The sequence below is a fragment of the Myripristis murdjan genome, chromosome 23, assembly GCF_902150065.1.
Source record: "Myripristis murdjan chromosome 23, fMyrMur1.1, whole genome shotgun sequence".
Classification (NCBI taxonomy): Eukaryota; Metazoa; Chordata; class Actinopteri; order Holocentriformes; family Holocentridae; genus Myripristis; species Myripristis murdjan.
In genome coordinates this window covers 21068523-21090775 of record NC_044002.1, presented here as the reverse complement: position 1 = coordinate 21090775, position 22253 = coordinate 21068523, and the positions used below count along the sequence as shown (strand labels likewise).

Here is a 22253-nt window from a genome sequence, read left to right as displayed (position 1 = left end):
ATAAGAAACTTTACTGTCACTGCTGTGCAAGAAAACAACACAACACAATTACAATGACACAATTAAAACAAAATAAGAGTAGCACTCAGATTGTGTGATTATGATTTTTTGGCAAAGTGGGAATTATTTTATGACAAGAAAACAAACACAATACTCAGTGCTGGGCTAAAGAAAACTGACAGAAAAAAGAAGGAGTCCACGCTGAAATGCAGCACAATTTTAATGGACGACATTTTTGGCACAATGGCTCTTTGTCACATCAAAAACATTTTGGACAAACACAAAACCACGTCCATTAAAGCTGTATGGGGGCACATGAGGGTGTGGGCTCTTTCACTTTATCAATAAAATGATTTTGTTGAGTATTCTGTTGATTTTATCCAAGATTTCATTAAAAAAACACTGACTTTTGTGAAATCCAGTTGGTGAGCTAACACTTTAGCTTACAGTCTGTATTGTATGAACTTTATAGATTCACAACTTTGGAATACAAAATCTAAATCTTCATCATTAATGAAGACCTTTTTCAAATTAACAGCGTAAAACCCAAAGCGAACATTGCTAACTTCCTCTTCCCGTTATTTATCTCCTAATCCACAAGTCAGCAATCGTCACTGTCAAATGAGCCATTTTCCCTTCTCTTCCACCAAATAAAATTCATCTGAAGCCACAAACATATCTGATAACACAGCTTATAATGTTTTATTTGTTGTAACAAAAGAAAACACCAAACTCTTATCAGGAAGAGAAGAAAATACGCTGGCACGATGAAATAAAAAGAAGCACACTTTGAAATAAATAAAGCATATAGCTGTGAACAGTAAACACTAAAAATTGGCCAGTTTGTGTTTAATTATGACGCCACATTTATTTTTTTGGATTAATCCATGGTTAGCTTGGCGGGGCCCGCGGCCAGGGGTCGGAAATGTAGCAGGATGAGGAAATCAGGATCAGAATCAGAATCCGAATAGCCTGTATTGTCACTTTATATAAAAACAATGAAAGTAGCACTCAAGTGATGCATTTCCAAAAAAAGAAAAAAAAAACACAAAAAAAACCATTAAAAACGTATAAAAACACAAGACACAGTGCAAAAATGTTTTAAGGTGCAGCAGAGCTAGTGGACAGCAGCAGCGCAGCAGTAAACATCACATGAGTTTTTGTTTATTTAGTGCGCCGATGGCTTTTTTTTTTTTTATTATTTCAGTGTCACAGAATCACCTCCAACTCCACAATAAGAAAACTGTCCTCTGTGCAACACAAATTAGATAAAAATAACTTATTTATTTGCGTGTTGTTTGTTGTGACATCTACAGGGAGCCACTGCAGACGGGCTGAGGAGTCGACCCCCCGTCCTACTTGGATAAATCAGAGCTCTCAGAAAAATATGACAAGGTTCACAAGTGGCATCTTGTGACCAGTCGGAGGATGGAAATAGGCATTAACGTACGATGAGGCAAGTAGAGGTGATTTTAGGTGAGAAGACCAGTGTGGGCCTATTTTACCGGACACATTTTCATTGTGTTTTTGGGGTTTTACGCAATAAAATCATTCTCGGAAACGACTCCTGGCTGCTGTGTTTGCTCCTGACCGTCATTATCGATCCCCCCGATTCTCATGAACCAGGAAACGTTGAACCCCTTCCTGGCATTCCTGAGTGGAAAGCGCTGAAGGTCTGGGTGACAACATTGTTTTACTAATGGTTGGACAATGTTTACTTTGCTCTCAAACATGATGGCTGCAGCACCACTGTACGAGAACAGTGGATGGTAGCATTAGCCACACACACACACACACACACACATGCACTTATATATGCAAACACTTTCTCTCCCACACACCAACCCCAACCATGATACTGGTGGGTCAAAAACAAACACACACATCAACTCGACACCGCAGAAGGCGACTGCAGTTTGGGGCAAAGCACTTTTCCACTTTCCAAACACACCAAGACGGGAAGACATACAACACATACAAATCTAGAAGCAGCATTTTCTTTTTTTCTTTTCTTTTTCTTTTTTCTTTTTTTTTTTTTCTTAGACAAACTTGGAGCGGACAACTTGCGCCACACTCTCTGATCATGCAGTAACCCGTCCTTATCTCTCAGTAAGTCAACACTCTGCTTTCTCCTCGCACTTCATGTAACCGTTTTTCGATTATTTTCACTGAAACCGTGTTTAATTGTTCTTTTTATTGCCAGAAATTACAAATCACCACAGTAAGTTTGGACTGAAAGCCTCCCCTTCCGCTGTTTCTAATGATTATCAGTGCATTATCAGTAATCTTTGATCACATCTGTAATCTCTCTGCGAGCAGGGTTTTGGATGGGAGATTGTCGTCGGTCAGCATTATCCCTGCCGGTGGTTGTCAGTATTTATTGCACTGGGTTTAAAGTCTGTGTCATAAAAAAAAAAAAAAAAATACACCTTTCATGTTGTCTGAGCGTTTCCTCACGAGCCTCGGTCGCTGACAGCCACCCCCCCAACCTCCAACCTCGTGTGCATCAACGTTTTATTTTTATTGGAGAGCATTTACGTGAAGGGGCATTTAGTTTAGGGATTTCCTGATTGCAAATGTGGTTTTTTTTTTCTTTCTGTCCCCCCTCGGTCATTTCTGCGTTCCTTATTGTGGATAATAAACATCTGTGGTTCCCAGAGATGGTGCAGTGACTCAGATGTGTCTGGTGGTTAATAAATAAATAGAAGTGGGCGAGGGGATTGCCCGCTCCCCTTTCAAAAAAAACAAAAACAAAGGTATAGTGCAGAGTTCATCAAAGAGTGATGTTCATATCTGACTATGAAAGGTATTTAGGAGTGTCCTTCAATGTGTTTCCACATGATCAATGGAAAATTGTGTCACCTTTTATGTCCCCCTTGTAATATCAGAGAGGATAAAATGTGTCTAGATGCTACAGAGGAACAACCATCCGTCCTCAGGAAGCAAACACCTTTAGATTCACATTTGTAAACGAAGAGTTGTGTTCCAGAAAAATGAACTGTGGCAAATTTAAAAAGCAGGACACTTAACTTAAAGGTCCATATCGGTGATTCTGTTTGTTTAGTGTAATCAACAAAACGTACAAACATCTCATTTCTGTTCATCTGCTCCCAAAGTGAGCAGTGGTTTTAATTTTATAACTGCCACGTCATTTTTCCCACCTTTTCTCCGGCCATTGGTTTCCATTCATTCCACTGCGATATGAAAATGAACTTTCAGAGACTTCAAACGTTCCTCACACCAGTATTTCATCTCTGTAATAAAGTCTTCCACATTCGTTTTTCGTAAAAGCAGCAGCACTGTTGTGTTTTGAAGACTCGAAAGTGGGTGGAGTGAAACGCTCCATCCGCCAGGAAAAATAGTCCCAGAGGAAACATGTGCTTTCCACAGCCAAATTATCAGTTGTGTGGTTTATGAGTGGTGACGACTTTGTTCGCCACGGAGGCAGAGCATTATAAAGTGGCTGTTTCAACCAAAAATTAAAATTTGAAAATTGCATTTTGATTATATGTTGAGAAATCGTTAGTACGCCAGCTTGATTTTCCAAAATGGTTTCTTGTGATGTGAAATGGCTAAATTGTAGTAAACAGGCCAAACATTCAAAATCACTATTATGGTCCTTTAAGGCCTTTATTGACTGACTGATCTGCACTTTAGAGTCAAACCTCTATATTTTAGTGGTGAAAGCTGTGGAGTTCAGGCACAGTTTTTTCAAAATAAATGCTCATATACCCATTTATTCTTGGCTGCTATGTCTCTTTAATTTTATCATCTTTATTTCTATGTTTTAACACATTTCAAGGGTTGGGTAGCCTCATTTACAAAATGTCATCAGATTTATATACATGCCTTGAATACATGTATATAAAAAAAATTCTTTTCATGGTTCTCTTGTTATTTTCCTAGGTTTAAAGTATAAAGATGCAGATAAGAAAAAGTAAGAATATAACAATTAAATTTTTTCTTCGCCACATTTTGAAAGACATAAAACATGAAAACACCTGCCACTGTTCTGACGTCCTTGTGTTCACAGGGAGAGTAATCCTGTATGTTTTTAAATATGCTTTAACATGGCTTAACAGCATGCATTAAATGTTGCTTAGTTTGAATTATGCAACACCTTTACAAGCACTCTGGTCTTTCATCGGGTCACATGACGCTGCGTTTACTAGTTGATATTGTGATTGTAAAACACTCACAATCACACAAAGATCGTTCTCACCTTCCATCCCTCAGTTGTTCTTATTAATGGTGACAAATGCAGCAACAGGATGGACCTTGGGGTTATTGACAGCTGAGGTGTTCCAGCCTTTATCAGATATTAATCATTATAAGCTTTATAGTTTATCATTGAGAGACAGAACAAAGGCTGGCCGAAACCACCTGACCAGGGAGACACGACAGGAACAAATTGATTTATTAGAGTAATTGTTATGAGGTGTAGGAGTTATTTTATAGTGCTCATAGAAACACACACACACACACACACACACACACACATTGTAGCTGTCAGGTGAAAATTATGCATCTTCAAAATTTCAGATTTCAGGAAATAAGAATTGGACTTGAAAGGCTTTTACAAACTAACTATACTGTCCTCACAAGTAGACACACACACTCACACACTCACACACACGCACACACACATTTCCCATGAACCTGGCCTGAACTGTGCTCGATCCAAGATAAATAGCAGGCCAGACGTTACCTCCGCTTAAATCTGACCAGACACTTCGATAAGGTCATTCACACACTTTTCCTGCAATGTTTACATTCCAGCTGATTTGTACTGAAACCAGAACAGTGAGCAACCCCCTCACACACACATCCACGCACTTACGGTTCATTTGTTATTACTGGTATTGATTCAGGGTGTGTTCACACTCAAAGGGTTTCATTCCAAGTTTTATTACATCTGTTTATAGTGGGGAAATCTACCCCCTGAAATTGATAAAGTCAGTATTTCAAAACCACATATGATTCATGTCCTTAAATAAAGTGCCATATAAATGTAATCCATTATTATTATTATAATCCTTATCCTTAGTATTATTGTAATGTATTTGCAAGGAAAACTGGTAACCCCTGATGTGTTTTGCACCATTTTTGAGTGTTTATTTCAGGGCTTTCTTATCGAAAACTGGATCAAACTCCTCGCTCGTTGCAGTGGTTTCCCCTTCTTCTCAGTCACACCCCAAACCCTCAAACTGTTCTTCTCCACCAATCAACTATTTTTGGTCTTGAAGTGCACATCAGAGCGCCACGGCCAACCTTTTACCGGCGCTTCCCTCCTGAAAAGCTACTTGATTTCCACTTCATAACAATCAGCACTGTCCGTCCTGTCCACATCCTCCCCATCCTGCCCATCGGCAACAATGTCACCCGCATGCTCTTCGGGGGTGGGAAGCCTCCACTGAAAGTTAGAGTTATAGATATCAGTAAGAACAATGGTCAAGGATAAGGCAGGCGTGTTCAAGCAGTGTGCGAAGGGAAGACTTGAACGTAATTGCTGTTAATAATTACAGTCGTGATAAGAGGCAGAAATGGCATTTATGGATGGCGACATTGTCCGAGCTCCCAGTTGATCTCCAAGGACTGGAGGAAGAAGAGGAGGAGGAGGAGGAGGAGAAGAAGAGGAGAGAGAACGTTTTTCGGAGGCACTGGAAACTTTGGATTTGCGACAGATAAGACGCTGTGAGGTATGTGTGAGAAACTCCTGGAGGATATGCAGGTCACTGGGAAAACAAATTGGCACATTTTCTAAGTTTCTGGCTGTGCTTTCACTTCACATCGTTGGATCCTGCCGGGACAGCCCGAACACTTGAGGGGGCCAACGTATTTTGGAGGGTTGACAAGCTGCTAAATGTAACTATAAAGTCTTATTTCTTTGTGTGATTTTAGAGCTCTAAAAACAGGTTTTGCACAGAAAGCGAGTCTTGGAAAAGTCATGGAAAGGTGATGTATTTCTGTTGCTAAGATTAAAACAACACAGGGTTTGCAGTGATGGCTGTTTCCTCTGCCGGTCCCATCAGGGGGTTCATCATTACAAACACATGCAGTGTGTGTGAGCTTTGTTAAAACACACAGAATTTTATTTTAAATTGTGGTGGCGATCCCAAAGTTTCCAAAGATACCAAACATGGCCCGCTGAATTACAGGGAAATTTGTCTAAAATGATGCACAAGACATGTAGATATTTTCCGTTTGATGTAATGCTGCAGCAGCAAAACAATGGTGTCTTGGGTTTGAATATTTCACTCAATGTAAGTGTGATGGAGCTTCAGTGCAACCAGCAGATACAGAATATGCATGTGGCAGTGTTGCACAAAATGGAAAAATGTTTTGTCTCACTTTGAAGCTACTTAAGGGGAATTTTAGGGAAACTCAGAGCTCATGGAGTGAGGTCAGAGCCGCCAGTCTTCCTCCAAACCTCATCCCAGGACGGTGCATGTCACCGCCGGCCTGGCTGCAGCCGGGCCTGGGCCTTTGTTGTTGGCTGTTAATTTTCTTTGATCAGTGACGTTCAAAAGGCAGGGCACAATCCCCCTCCTAACATAATGTCATTAACGGATCTCAGAGCCACGTAGACGGGCCGCACCAGTCCACCAGCAGCAGAGGCGAGATGATGCGACCGACAGCCAGGCAGTATGTGGTGACCAGGCCGCTGTACTCCGAGGACGCGTTTTCAGAGGAGCACGAGAAGATTTACAGGCACCGCAAAACCCTGCTGGACCACTTGAAGGAGTACTTCACGTAAGGAGCACTCAACATGCTGGGCTTTTAAATGGTGCATTTATGATTTCATGTGATATTATCTGACAATTAACTGTGCAAGTGTGCTGTCTAGGGATTTTAATATGGGAAAGTGGGATAAGTTGAACCTGTGGGTAAAACTATATTAGCTGCAGAACATTGTGGCACGTTTATTTTGCATGTTTGGTTGCATGTTTTATAGTATGTGTGAGATTATCAATTATCTTTTCTGATGCTGTCCTTTCTTCTTGTCTTTAGTTTAAGAAAATCATCCCAAAACATAAATCTAATCTAGAAACGAGCACCATCTCCTTCATGTTGCCTAGATTTTGCATCAGTATTTGACATGATTTTTTATGTTTCTCTCTTAAGATGTGATGCCAAACGTGCCAAGAATGCAGCTCTCTCTCTTCTGCCCATCATCGGCTGGATGAGAATTTACCGAATCAAAGAGTGGCTGCTCAGTGACATTGTGTCTGGCATCAGCACCGGGCTGGTGGCCGTCCTGCAAGGTAAACATATCTACACCTGGAAAAGTTTCACCATTTACTGAATCAAAGGCCCAAGGTTTCAATTCTTTCCTTTTTTAATCTTTTACTGTTGTTGTTATTATTGTTATGGGGGGATGGTGGGGTATCAAAAATCACATACACAGGGGAAAAGTAGCACCTCAGCTTTTATCTCCACTTCACCCGAAAGACTGAAACAAAGATATAAAAAGATAAAAACTGACATGAGAAATTACAGCAGATATCAACATCCGCAAATCTAACCTTATTGGTGCTTGCAAAATATCTCAAACATCTCAGATACATGAAGTCTGACCTAAACAAAGCTTGGAGAAATGATGCGACTTTGCACTGCGCTCAGATTCTTAAAAATGACCCTGATTGACCTAACGGGGGCGCTATTATTCAATCATAATGTGACCAATCAGAGTATACTAGTCTGATTTTGACAAAACATGGAGGTAGGATTGATTTCGGTGCTGTGCGCTGGTGCTCAAAATATTACACTGGCCTCATGGTGCCGCTATAATTAAAATTCACGATAAAGCATCATGTTTTTTTTGTTTTATGTTCTTTTGTTTTTACAAATTCTAGTATATTCTCATTTTATTTTACAGTCTTACAAGCAGACAAGACAGTTTTGGTGCAGCTTTAGTTTCTTTTTCATATTTATAGTTGTTTATTACAGTGTTTTGCTTTTGTCCCAGTTTCAGGTGGCAGGTTACAATAATAAATAACCTTACTTATTGATAGGCGCTATGATAAACAGAATTGATAAGTGCTGTGTGATCTGTGCCAACGGTGTGCGGCAGGGCAGCTGGGACAGAAAACAGCGCCCTGTGCCTCAGTTCTAGGCCGAGGTCATGAAAACAGGAGGGTTGTAAAGCGTCGTGTAAACGTGTCGATGCTGTGCTGCGTTCAGGTCTGGCTTACTGCCTGCTCGCCTCGCTGCCGCCCTGGTACGGCCTCTTCTCCGCCTTCTTCCCTGTCGTCACCTACTTCTTCCTGGGCACCTCCAGACACATCTCAGTGGGTAAGGCCTGTGTGTGTGTGTGTGTGTGTGTGTGGGTGTGTGGGTGTGTGTGGGTGGGTGGGTGTTCACTCATTCTTTATCACTCTTACACTCATTTATTCCACTCTTTATCCTTTGCCCTTTCTCTTTCAATCACCCCCTGCCTCTCTCTCTCTCTCTCTCTCTCTCTCTGACTTTTAGTCTTAATTTCTTTGTCTGTCTGTTTTTCACACTTCTTTCTTTTTCTTTCTCATTATTTCAGTCTATTTTTCCCCTTGCATTTTTGGGAACAAGAGAAAGTTATGCGTTGCCAAAGTCATTCAGTGTGAACTCCCTCCCTCTTTCTTTCTGTCTGTCTCTGTCTCTCTCTTCTCTCTCCAGGTCCGTTCCCGGTCTTGTGTCTGATGATCGGCGCCGTGGTCACCAGGCTGGTCCCAGATCAGGGTCCGCCAGCCAACATCACGGGGTTCGAGGGCCTGACGAGAGATGAGCAGAGAGTGCTGGTGGCGTCTTCGGTCACCTTCCTCACGGGTTTGATGCAGGTAAAATTCAGCCGCCCAAATCGCTCACCCACGCACCTGCATCTAACTGAGGTTCAAGTTTAAGTTGTGGCCTAAATCACGGACACAGTCACAAAGAGCCCTCATAATTGACAAAAAAAACCCTCAAAAAAAAACCCCACAAAGGAAGGACCCCAAAGACAGGACAGCCTCTTCCAGGCCAGTCAGGACTGCAATGGAGACCCAGTGGGCAATTATTAGCTCAAATCACTTTAAATCGAAAATATCAAGTGGGTACACAAAACAGATGAATCAAATCCAAACAAGATCTCGCTTCTAAAAATCAATATGGTCTAGGCAAGCCCGCTTTATAATAACGTAAAAGTATTCTGCTGCAAACCAAGTTCAAGGTCCATGTGGCAGCAAGCGCCGGTCCTGCTGAAACGTCCTCGAGCGAGATGGTCCAGTTTCAGACAGAGGCACCAAATTCATTAACCGGGGTCGGTCATGTTCTGTGTTTGCACACACACCATCGGGCATGTGTGAACGCTGTGAAGACATAACAAGACGTGCTGCTGTGTGTCCTGTTTTATCGCTGCACGTCAACTTCAAGTGTGTCTGAATGGAAACTGGTGGCAGCTATGGTTGGTGTTGTAGAAATCATAATGTTAAGTTTAAGCACTAAAATAAGGAGTGACAGCTGTATTTAGCTCTAATGTAAACAGGTTGAGGATTGCAGTTTGTGCACGTCAGTCATTTGTATTAAGATTAAGAATTTTCCTTTTAGGAAATGGCTAAACCTGTCTCATGGGAGCACTAGTTTTCCTTGACTGGCATTTTTCCTTTACTGGAAGTTGCTAAAACAATTGGCTGGAAAAGGTCTTACACACATATGGCCACAGACCAAATTAGTTTACTTGAGCACACATTTTCCTTTATTGGATGTGGTTAAACCTGTCTCACAGGAGTTTGTGCAATAGTCACAAAATTTCATCTAAATATTCTTGCCAATGGACACCAATTGTCCTTTTGTTTCGTGCAAATGGACACATATTAAATTAGTTTCCATTGACATGAGTTTTCCTTTACCAGAACCACTTTAGTATGGGCACCAAACCCAGAAAGTGGGCACGGTCTCTATGAAAACAAGCACTGGTGTCACCTCAGACTCAGGTGAAAGTCGTGTTGATTGACCCATCTACCACCCTGCCTTCCCCCTAATGGCCACGCGTGAGATTTCCAGCTGAAATACATTACTTTTAAAGCTGTGCTGTCTGTGGACAATTCATGTCTGTGGACACACATTCATAGATTCAGTTTTCGTGACTATACCACAAACAGTCATGAGACCGGGCTTGTCTTGGTTAGTCAGGGTCAAACATGTCCATCCCAGCTCAGTGAAACCTCAGCAGATCCTGACCTGCATGGATCCAGTTCAGGATCCGTACAGAATCACGTCATCACATCATCATTCCTCTGCTTCCTCCAGCTCACCATGGGAGTCCTGCAGGTGGGTTTCGTCGTCATGTACCTGTCCGACACCCTGGTGTCCGGCTTCACCACCGCGGCCGCCATCCACATCCTGGTGTCCCAGCTCAAGTTTGTTTTGGGGTTGGAGGTCCCAGGCTTCAGTGGACCGCTCTCCATCATATATGTAAGTTGAAAGGCAGTTTCAAAGGGTAGGGCACCCCACTTTATTATGATATAAGTGTGATGAATGACAGACAGTTCTCCAAACAAAACAACTTAGAAATGCCTCTGGAGTTCAGGGCAACTCTTTTACCCCATTACAACCCAAAGTGTAACATTAATTCTGTGTGTTATTGGTCTTGGTTATTGGCATATCCCTTATTCTTAACATCCTTAAACTCCCATTTGAAACTGCATGGTCTGCCTTTAAGGACACCATAAATGAGGAGCAGAAACCTCTCGTGTTTGCTTACCCAACATGACAGTAGGCTAAACAAGTTCACAATGATAATTTGCAAAACTTCCCTTTTCTTTCAGACACTGGAGTACATCTTTGGAAAGATCGGCCAGACCAACCCATGTGACGTGGTGATTTCCATCGTGATCATGGTGGTGGTGTTCATCGTGAAGGAGATAAACGACAGATTCAAATCCAAGTTGCCAGTGCCCATCCCCATCGAGGTTATCATGGTGAGCAGATCTGCAGGTTGTTGCACAGATGTCCTGATTGTTTACGACACTGGTGCCTCACAATTACTATTAACCTTTTGTAAATCAAAGAATTAATACTCAGAGATTGTCTTAATTTTGTACAGCAGGTTATTACGGCCCATAGTTACGTTTAGTTAAAGTTAAACGACCTCTAGCAGCCCTGTAAATAGTATTAACAGAGCAACAAAGTCCGACACAACTTTCACTCAGCCGACCCGAGTTCACGTCCAAGCTGCTGCAGTGTTTTTAGGTTGCTAACGGTAGCTAGCTAATATTAGCAAAATGTTCCCAATATTTTCCCAATATTAACCAACTAACATTAGAAATGTTTCATAAGCTTAACTCCGACCTTTACAACAAACCTTTCCATAATAATGAACTTTTTCTAATCTTAACCAAGTATTTTTAGTGGCTAGCTCACTAGTTCACTTGCTAGAGGGCTAACGTTCATTAGCTATAATAAGGCAAAGCATTCTGTAAACCAAGAGATTGTTAACATTTCTTGTACGGAAACTAATTTTATAAATCAGGAATATCTAAAATTGTTTTTTTGTTGTTGTTTTTTGACCAGACTGTCATTGTGTGTGGGATTTCGTACGCGTTCGACTTCAAGACAAGATTTGGCATCGATGTTGTTGGCCACATTCCCCAGGGGTAAGACGTTTTACGATATCTACACGGCAATATCGTTAATGTTAATTTAAGCTGCATGTTTCTGTAAATCCACACCCATCAGAGTTAACTGAACAGAATTAGACAGTTCAGAAAAGCCAAGTGTCTTTATCTGCAAAAATAACGTGTCTACGTTAACATATTTCACACCTATTAATCAACAACTAGGGTCAGGTAAGACTCTCATATGTAACAGAAACCCCAATCAATTAAACCAATCAGTTAAATAACCAACACACAACTGTTGTAATCACATTTTGAAACACACAGCATCAGTGGTGAAAGCTTATCTACCATGACGTAAATGCTGCAATGAATGTAAAATTGTTCAGTTGTGAAAATTTTGTTTTTATGATCATGTAGCAAGAACTTGACCTAAATCTAATTTAAAATTGAAAAAGAAGAAATGGAAAGAAAAACTACTTTAGAAAAGCAGTTTAATCATTTCAACTTAATTTTTCCCCGATGTGATTAGTGTGTTTCATCAGCAAAGACTGGATTTTGTTATTATAATGATGGCTTTTTAGTAATGCCAAAAACTTCATGTTGCATGTGATGTGGACAGAAACAACACCACAAATTTTGAAGTAAATTATTAGTAAATTAATCACTTATACTTTTGTAGATGCACCGTTAACAGAGTGTCATCGTCTGCAGGTACGAGTCTCCGGCACCCCCAAACCTGCAAATCCTCCAGGGGACTGTGGCCGAAGCGTTTCCTATGGCCATCGTGGGTTTTGCTGTGGCTTTTTCTGTGGCAAAGGTCTATTCTGTCAAGCATGATTACACCATTGACGGAAACCAGGTGCTTTACCACGCCGTAACGTCAGCTGAGTCTGAATTAGGTTAGTGTGACAGGTTTAATCAGGGTCCTACATGACCCGGGTGATAAGATGTGTTTTCTCTTTAACTCACCTGCAGGAGCTGATAGCCTTCGGGGTCAGCAACATCTTCGGAGCCTCTTTCAAGTCTTTCACGGCGAGTACGGCGCTTTCCAGGAGCGCCGTGCAGGAGAGCACAGGAGGCAAGACTCAGGTGAACCGACATATCTGTTCACTTTCAGCTGCTCCTCTCACGTGACGAGTCAGACGAGTCCAGGTCAAAAACTCTTAACAGCTCCGACTCCAGTTGAGGTCAAAATCACGTTCAGGCCAAGATCGAGACCAGAGTAAACCGAGATCTAATCAGCCAATAAACCACATACTTCAGTGCCTTCCAAATGCAAAAATATTCTTTATTCTTCATTCATATCACAAATATCTTCTGCAAGAGGTTGCTAGTCTTCCTGCCGTCCCCATGGGAAACACAAACAATGTAAAATTCACAACGCATGAAACAACATGAAATGAAGCTGCTACAACCAGAGCATAAACGACAATTTGAGGAGTAAATTGATTTCACACTCCCTGAGGTAAACAATATAAAAATATAATAATAAACTGTCCAAAATAAAGCATAATACATTACCAAGCAACTAAAAACAAAAACAGTGAAAAATGGATGGATGGATAGCAGTCTATTGCATAAATAGAAACCCTATTTATGATCAGCTGTCTACTATAAACTTTAAACATTCAAACAGTTAATCCTCAGATTTTTGGCCAATTGATGTGCAGAAGTTTAAGGATTATTACATAAAATGGTGTCTACGGGTAAAATTCCTTGATTTTTTTTTATGCTTCTATGGAAAAATAATCTAAACATTGACAAAATTACTCATTTTTGAATTGTTAGATAGACAGAAAAAAGTCAAGTCAGCATCAAATAAGGCTTGAGAGACAAAGACAAGTTCAAGATGTCAGACAAAATGGTTTCAGTACAGGACTCAAGCCTGAACTGAAATGTAAATTAATGACTTATACTGTCAGTACAAATGTAGAGGAGATGATGGAAGGTGTCTCTGGACTATTTGTTGCACATACAGATTAGGTAATCCAGATCCTGAATGGATCTATTCACACCACTGACCTGATGATTTCATAACTTTTTATTGACATATAATCGTCTCAGCAGCAGCCAGCAGTCAAAAACAAAGAAATAAACAAATGTGTTCCCTCATAATTTTTCATACCATCGCCCTCTAGTGTTTGGACATTGTATTTTCTGACGTGACATCTTTGCACACACATCCTGATACTGTAAGCAGTTTCTTTTTTTAACATTTGTAAGGGTCATAAACTAGAATTAAACAGATATGCATTTTGAATTGTGAGAAAAGTTTCCTCTGAAAGTGAAGGATTTATGTGAATTTACACAAAATCTAGACCGGTCAAATAACTTCTATCTCAAATAATTTATATTCCCAATTGTCCTGATTGCAAACATAAATAAATACTTTGAGAATTTAAGTAAATAATCTATCTAAAGAAGGACGGAGTTAAAGGGCAGGAAAATCCAAGGTGTTCTCTGTTTAGAAAAAAAGGTAAAGCTTTTATTTTGGAGGCTAATACACAGCATTAAAGACTAAATGCACTGATGTTCTGCAAAACACAAGCGTCTCTGATCTTGCAAACTGAGCCTTCAACTTTTTTTTTTACTCAGTGAGCGTGTCATCATGTCATTTTGAGACAACGCAGCATTTCTCTTCTTCTGCTGATCCAACTTCCCCTCTGTCTGTTTCAGGTGGCCGGTCTGCTGTCCGCCATAATCGTGATGATCGTCACCTTGGCCATTGGATTCCTACTGGAGCCGCTTCCGAAGGTGAACCTCAGACTCTCGCATGGCTTTATTCTAGTGACCAGTCCTCAGATTGATGACAATCTGACCTTTGACCTCTGTGTTGACAGTCGGTGCTGGGCGCTGTGGTCATCGTCAACCTGAAGGGCATGCTGATGCAGTTCAACGACATCCCGTACCTGTGGAGGAGGGACAAGCCAGACTGTGTAAGTTATCCCCCAGGATAAACGTGATCTGATTAAATATGAAAACTGGATTTTTGAGAACGAAATACAAAGTTTCTGATCCTGAAGATTTGGACAAGGATTTTGTAATCCAATCCAGCCTTTAGTCAGGATTAAATGCAGTCTTTACCTTTAAAAAAAAAACAAACAAACAAACAAAAAAAAAAAAAACACAAGGCAACAATCTTGATAAATTCCAAACCAGAAAATCAGCAAATTTTCAGAGTTTGCTGGGGGTTTCAATTTCATTACCAAGCTCATTATTATATGTCCAACAGATGGACAGATAAAGGGATATTAAAAAGACTCCAGATCCAATTTTAGAAGTCTGGCAGTGTGTAGAAAAACTTGGTCACTATTAGACAATCAGTTTCATCCTGAACAGGAAAAAACATTTTGATCCAGATTAAAAGCTTTGAAAAAAAATGACCCCAGGATAAGCCAACAGGTTACAGAAGTGGGCTTGTGACGTTCACTTCCCTTGTGGCCAAAAGTAGGAGACTGCAGATGTGCGGTAAATTCCCTGGATAAATAAATACTGAGGGGGTTTTAAGTGACCTAAGGACTTTACTGACCTCTTCAGGCCAACAGTAGGAAGTGCAACAACACTGATAAAAGTTAGTCTCTGGCACAGCGCCCCATCCCTTCCAGCGCTCTGTAACTAACGCAAATAGAAAAGTCACATTATGACAATAAAGAACAAATAGAAAAGTCACATTATGACAATAAAGAGGTGTACGCTGATAAAAAAAAAAAAAATAACCCTGCTGAGATGCCTTACTGGCTCAGGCATGCACTCGTTTGGCTTCAAGGTCGTGGAAACATGCCCATCTATGAAGTGTGTAAAATATATGAGGGCAAATATATGAAAATGACAAAACTTGCACGAGGGTGGTAATATGCTAATGAGAGTTTTGTCAGAGTGGGTGCTGCTAATTGCAATCAGAAGCGCTGACTTTTTTTTTTTTTAATCATCTTTCAATTTACAAAACAATCATTACTGTCCCAAGATAAAGTTCAGGTTGGAAAATAAGCTCCTCACAGATGTATTGTGGTGGTTTTGGGCTATGAGGCAATAGGTAAAAAAAAAAAAAAAAAAAAAATCAAACAACTAAAATAAACTTGCCTGTCCAGCTTAAAATAAAGAGAAAAAAAAAACAACCTCAAAAATGTGAGTAGAATCCTGTTTACTCCGTTTTTTAACGCTTTTTGTTTCTTTCCATTCTCGGTGTCATGTCAGGTCAAGTTTATTTTTATAGCTGTTTTCATACTGGCATAAAGGACTTCACGGCACCGAGCGGTAAACCGAGACAGTAAAATAAAATCATAAAAAAAGTCTTCCTGTCCAGGTTGTGTGGATATTGACGTGTCTGGCGGCCATCTTGCTGGGACTGGATCTCGGGCTGGCGGCTGGCCTCGGGGTGGAGCTGCTCACCGTCGTCCTCAGGACTCAGTTGTCAGTATCACATATTTAAATCCGTTTTTACGCTGACTCGCTTGTGTTTTCACAATTTGGCCTTGCTGTCTTTACCAAATAAAATTTTCTTGCTTTTTTTTTTTTTTTTTTAAGCAAAGTTTGTCTAGTTGATTGTTTCATATTCAAAGTACTGTCACTAAAATTTCCACATCTTCGTCTTTTAGCCCCCGCTGCAGCGTCCTGGCTAATATCAAGGGAACTGACATCTACAAAGACAGAAAGGACTATGTCAGCGTAAGTCGACTTGATTGTGCATATTTACAGGTAGTCCACTGGGTCCCAATCAGGGGTCCTGGCACCACCAGAGGTCCTTAGGGAGTCTCCTGTCGGTCCCCAGTAATATAACAATTAGGCCAATCTCATTCATTCGTTCATTCATTCATTCTCTAAGAGTTAGCATAAAGAAAGAATGAGTGAGAATCAAAACATCCATTAATTAAGGATGTGTGGTGGAATCAGTGCCTCTGCTTTTAACGTTAATTTGTCCAAAATGTGTCTCAGTTTCCTTGTAAATCCCCAAAAGCATCACTGCCTGGCTCTCTTATGGTGTAGATACTAAAAGTCCGGCCCGTGGTCCACATGCGGCCCCGCAGGACAGTGATGGGCCAGTGCTGTGTGTCATTCTGTGTCTAGCGTGTTAGTTACAGCAGGACAAATGACTGGGACAGACACATTTTGAAAGGGATGAAGTCACGAATGGTTTTATCCAGCGGCTTTAGACATTCTTTATCATGACTATGGAAAGAAATTGGGTATAGTGAGATTACGTTCTGCCCTGGTGCATTTATTTTAAACATGCTGTCTTTGCAGATATATGAGCCAGAGGGAGTGAAGATCTTCAGGATACCCTCACCCATCTTCTTTGCCAACATTGAGTTTTTCAGGAGCAAGCTGGTCGAGGCTGTAAGTATCAATACGGCTGCACGAATGCCTTGTCTTCTGTTTTCATTACTGCGGCCTTTAATGACTTTATAGAAAACTTTTACTTTTTCGTTTCCAAAGGACTCGACACTGAGCTCCGTTTGGCTTGTCAGCGCTGGAAAACTTGCCAGCGTTGCAAAATAAGAGTGGAAAATGCCATTAGCAGTAACCAAATAAACTTTTAAAGGTTGTTGCATAAACAGACGCCGATCGGAAAAGATAAGTTTATAAGCCTGTCACACACTCCGCTGCTTGACCCAGTTACATTTAAAGGCGCACAGACAGAGTTAGGGCAACCACTCGGCAAACTGGCAGTGGTCAAAGTGTTGGGAATAATGAAACTGATCAATTTTTGAATGGAAGAAACTGACATTGTAGTCATATATGTTGGTATAACAGTCAGATGCTGCCCACCTTTGGCTCCTAATTGCACATTAACCATAGTGAATTAGAAAAAACAAAAAGTGATGAAGGTAGGTCATGAAATTACCTGAAATCATGACCACAAATCGTTTAAGTCTTTATAACATGTTTGTTTTGGGTTCATTCACAAATCTGATCTCTCACATGTCGTGCACGCGTGTCTCATTAGATCGGATTTAACCCGCTGCGAGTGTTGAGAAAGAGGAACAAAGCCCTGAGGATGATCCGAAAACTTCTGAAGAAAGGAGACCTGCAGTGGACGTCGGTGAGTATCGACTTCTGACCTCTTAAAGCGACGACCTCTGCACACACTGTCACTGTGCCAGCGCTTTAACATCGTGGCCATAAAAAGTGACGCTGCCACTGTGACCGCATGGCTCTTTTGGTTTGGCAACACTGTTGGTGCCGCTGAGAGATGAGTTACTACTCAAAAACAATCAAAACCTAATCTGTTTATTATGGATCATGTAGATATTCTGTGTATTTATTACTGATTCTTTGTTTAAAAAGTGGACATGGGAGCAAGCTTTTTTTTTTTCGCTGCTCAGTAGGCTACACTGAGTAATGTTTAAATCAAATTTTCAATCAAAATTCAAAAAGTCTTTATGCCTGGTGATTGTGTATGACGAATCTACCGCCATTTGTTATCTATGAGACAGCCTGGTCTCATGGCAGTTTGCATGAAAATTTCTATAAATTTGTGTCCATGCACATGAATTGTGACAGTTGACTTTGAGAGTAAAGTACTTAAATTGGAAGTATATTTCATGCCTGTTCCACATATCATGAGATATTACACAGCCACAAAGTCCATTATGGGAGGAAGGATGGGACAATCAATATGAAAATCAGACTCAAATCTGAGGCAACACTGGTGTTTATTTTAATAATGTGACTGAGAGCATGTCCAGTTTCTGGTTTTGGTTCCTAACCCTAACCTTTCCCCTCCTGGATATACATTTTTGGCAGCTAAAGCTACTCAAATGATGCTCTTCTGGAAGTGGTTTTAGCCACTTGCGGTAAAGGAAAATTTTTGTTCATAGATACAAATTAAATTCTTGTAAATATGCACAAAAAGGCAGATTTGTGTTCCATATGCACAAGAAAATGGACAATTCCTGTCCATGGACACAAATGAGTGGATTAAATTAATAAATGTAGCAGTCACAGGAGTCTGTGTTAATCTGCATTACGTGGAGAAGATAAATAAATGAATAAATAACATGCTGCCATTACAGAAAGGCTTCCTGAACACATCGTGTGGACCCATCAAGGAGTCAGAAGACGAGAGCAACATGGAGGAGCTGGACCTGCCCACCGACTTCAAGGACCTTCCTGTGCGGATCAACTGGAACGCCGAGCTTCCCGCCAACATCCATGTTCCCAGAGTGGAACTGCACAGCCTGATCCTGGACTTCGCTGCCGTCTCCTTCCTGGACATCTCTGCGCTGAAGGGACTCAAAACGGTCAGGCTTCACTTCACAGCAGCAAAGATAGTTACTTGTTGACTGCAAAGATAGTTGACTGCATGGACTTTATTTTTCAACTCTTATTCTCTTTTACATCTCCGTGCAGGCGCTGAAGGAGCTGATCCGGGTTGAAGTTGAGGTCTACATTGTGTCTTGCGATAGTGAGTATGAGAAAACCGCGACATAAGCCGAATGCAGTTTCCAGTCAGCCATGTCTATTTATTATGAAGCCGAAAGTTACACCCACTATTTCAAAAACATCATGCCAACTCAGTTACTTTCGGCATGAAAGCAAAACTCAGTGTTGAATATAAAGTAAAAGTTAGTAGCTGCAGTATCTTAAACAAAAACAGGTCTTACTGTTGAAACAATACAACTTTAGAAGTCAGGTTAAATATGGACTGGTTAAATGTTGACTTTTCCTCATTTACTTCCCCGAATGTGTTCATTTTTCTTACCTTACAATTCCAGTCAAAAAATAGTTATAGACATAGAAATGGATGTTTTTTTTTTTTTTTATCATTTGAGATATAACTGTCTTAACAGAGCACCACTATTGGCTTAATGAGATACAAGTACATTTATTTAGGAATTTGTTAAGACTACAGAAAGTGACAGTGACATTGACAGTGCCAGTTATTGTGAAGATATAATGCTGTAATATTGCTGAACATGTCTCTCTTGAGCTCTTCTCTTATTAAAAAAAAAAAAAGAAAGAAAAAAAAAACATTTTGAAGGATGCAGTTATTGTTTATGGATTTTTTTTTTTGTCCCACAACAAAAATATATACATACATTTGTTTTTGTTGCCTTCGTAGCATACATCCTGGAGAAGCTGCACCACTGTGGCTTCTTTGACGACGAAATTCAGCCCTCCATGTTCTTTCTGACAATCCATGACGCCATGCTGCACATCCTCGAGAAACATCCAGAGACGACAGAAAGGAAATCTGAGTTAGCAAAGGTACTGCATACACACCGTACCATAACGGTAACATGCTATCTTTAAGCTGATGGAAAAATAACACATTATGACGTTTTTACCCCACTACCATGATTATGTAGATTTATCTCCTCATGTTGTTTTGTAGGTCGTAACAACAGCCACAGTTCACCACCCCTTCAATGACGGAGGCAGGTGGAGGAGCAGAGACAGAAGTGTAAGTAACTCATCAAGTAATGCACTGCTGTTCCAACAAAACATCTGAATTATGGTTTTGTTACTCAGTGAGCAATGGCAGCCTTCCCTATAATCTCATCTCAGTTAATCATAAATTCGGGTCTATTCCAATTTTCCATAAACATGCCCAGGAGCTACAGATGAAAGTCATTTATTAAGCCCCTAAAAGTAAGTAGTTTCTTTTTATCAATATTACATATTTTAGTTTTTTCCATGCCTTAAGTGCAACTCTAAACACGCCCTCATCACAAATGTGCAAATCAATTAATATGCAAATAGGCCCCGTCCACCCCCACTGCCTGCTGTGACTCCAGCTCGTAACCAGAGCTCTGTTCACACAACCAGGAAGACCCATCCCACAACAGTCATGAATATTATGTCATATTTTATAATCTAACCATGAATAAAATTCAGCAGATATCTTAGTTACACTAATATTGTTCATGTGAAGCAGCCACTTCATGTTGGTCTTGTTGTATTTTTGAAAACTAAACACTATCTGCAGTGCAGCACCACGACTGGAGGAGCTACTGCTGATGATATGCAAAGCAGCACCGTGTTTGTTAAGACGATTTGCTGTCAGATTAGCGATGTACCAAATCCAGCTGGCCCGGGGTTCGGCTGCGTCTCAGATTTTAGGGGCATGCACACACACTTCCACCTCCAAACTTTACATATACAAGTCAGCAGACTCAAAGTCAGAGGTTTTATTGGGATATACACATGAGATAACCACGTTTTTGAGCAGAGAGGGACTTTAAACATTTACATGGTGCATCCAAGTGCTCATGTTTAGTGAAGTGCACTGTGTCACGTGTGCAGGAGAGAAAGTGGACCCGGTGTAAAACTATTTGATCACTAAAACTAGAAAATAAGAAACACAAAGAACTTGAGAAATTCGAGGAGCACTGGGAGCAGCAGAAGCCAAAAAAAAAAAAAAAGCAGCAAAGACAATAACCAGACAAAGAACTGAACTGAAACAGGATTTAAATATACTAGGAACTAATTGGGGAAACTAGACTCACCTGGGGAAGGAGCTGGAACACAAGACAGGTGAACACAGAGGATTGGCTGAGGGAGGGGACAGACCAATCAGGGATAATCACACAGACTCAGGACAGGTGAGAGGAAGTGGGCAAGGTAAATGAGACACAGGTGAAACCACCACACACATCACCCAGCAAGGCAAAGGAAACAACACCAGGAAAATACTGGGAGCAACAGGAATGAAACAAAGTCCACAAACAGAGTCCAAACCAAACACAGAGTCCAATCAAATCAAATAAATATACATAAAGTGCATTACAGCCATTTGGAAGAAAAATATGATGTGCAGTTCTTCATTCAGTCTCTAAAATAGGAACTGTTCACTCTGTAAAATGTAAAAGTGACATCATTTTGTCAGTAAACGGTTTATGTATTTTTGTGGCTCCAACCGTTTTGTGAAAGTAATTTGCATGTATTGTTTTTTTGAATGAAACTTCCCAAATGTAGTAAAACCAGACTGAAACACAAACTCTGTCCTCAGGTACCAGATGGAGAAACCAGGTTCTGACTTGCGGACGTGAAGACAACGGCATCTGTCAGAAAACACCGAGCGCCAAACGAAGGACGTTATTACAGTTCATCCCTGTAGAATATGCTTACACAATGAATTACGAGATATTGTTGTTTGAGATTCTAAGTCTAAAAATCCAAGTTTACACACGATATTTATTTTCAGAGATGAAACTGTAATGTAAAAAAGCTAAAAAAAAAAAAAAAAAAAAAATCATGGCATTTTTGCATTTTATACTGTACATAGTGAACTTGTAGAAAAGATAGCTGGGATATATTTTACATGTTTTATGTGTTATATTTTCATGATGATTAAGATAAATGAGATTTTTTTAGACAGCTGTTTTTAAAGTTATGTTGTCAGTTTGGGAGAGAAGCAATGTCAAAAACAATGAATGTGCACTGACAGAATTAAATTTTATTTTATGACTCAAAAGACTGATGACTCTTCATTTAATAAAAGTAGAAAAGATCTACCTCAATTGCAAATTCAGATATAAATATATTTTTTTTTACGTTTTATGTGTGATATTTTCATGTCAGTTATGATAAATGAGAGTTTTTTAGTATGCTACTTTCAGTGAATGTGCCAGCCTTGATTACAAATTAAAGGCTGATCCTGGGTTTTCAACCTTATATTCTGGTTTGCTTTGAGCTGTAAAAGTTTAAATGTTTACTTAGCCATGTTCAGATATCACA

At 40.3% G+C, this 22253-nt stretch overlaps 1 protein-coding gene across 1 annotated transcript; it reads left to right on the top strand.

Moving 5' to 3' along the window:
• Positions 1–5771: 5771 nt before the first annotated feature.
• LOC115355178 (chloride anion exchanger) lies at positions 5772–21743 on the top strand. The gene is made up of 21 exons (XM_030045884.1): positions 5772–5865; positions 6578–6753; positions 7126–7265; positions 8185–8295; positions 8656–8816; positions 10264–10428; positions 10782–10934; positions 11527–11609; positions 12285–12432; positions 12549–12662; positions 14250–14327; positions 14414–14509; positions 15877–15983; positions 16169–16238; positions 16815–16907; positions 17518–17613; positions 18587–18814; positions 18924–18978; positions 19636–19781; positions 19909–19977; positions 21526–21743. The coding sequence occupies exons 2-21, from the start codon at positions 6623–6625 to the stop codon at positions 21550–21552; spliced, it is 2271 nt and encodes a 756-aa protein (XP_029901744.1). The 5' UTR covers positions 5772–5865; positions 6578–6622; the 3' UTR covers positions 21553–21743.
• The last annotated feature ends 510 nt before the right edge of the window (positions 21744–22253 follow it).

What these genes read in the sequence shown, in the direction of transcription:
- LOC115355178 (XM_030045884.1), top strand. Translation starts at nt 6,623, where the DNA reads ATGATGCGACCGACAGCCAGGCAGTATGTGGTGACCAGGCCGCTGTAC. An exon ending in CACTTGAAGGAGTACTTCAC is followed by an intron (nt 6,754 to 7,125) that starts GTAAGGAGCACT and finishes TTCTCTCTTAAG; the next exon opens with ATGTGATGCCAAACGTGCCA. An exon ending in CGCTGAAGGGACTCAAAACG is followed by an intron (nt 18,815 to 18,923) that starts GTCAGGCTTCAC and finishes ATCTCCGTGCAG; the next exon opens with GCGCTGAAGGAGCTGATCCG.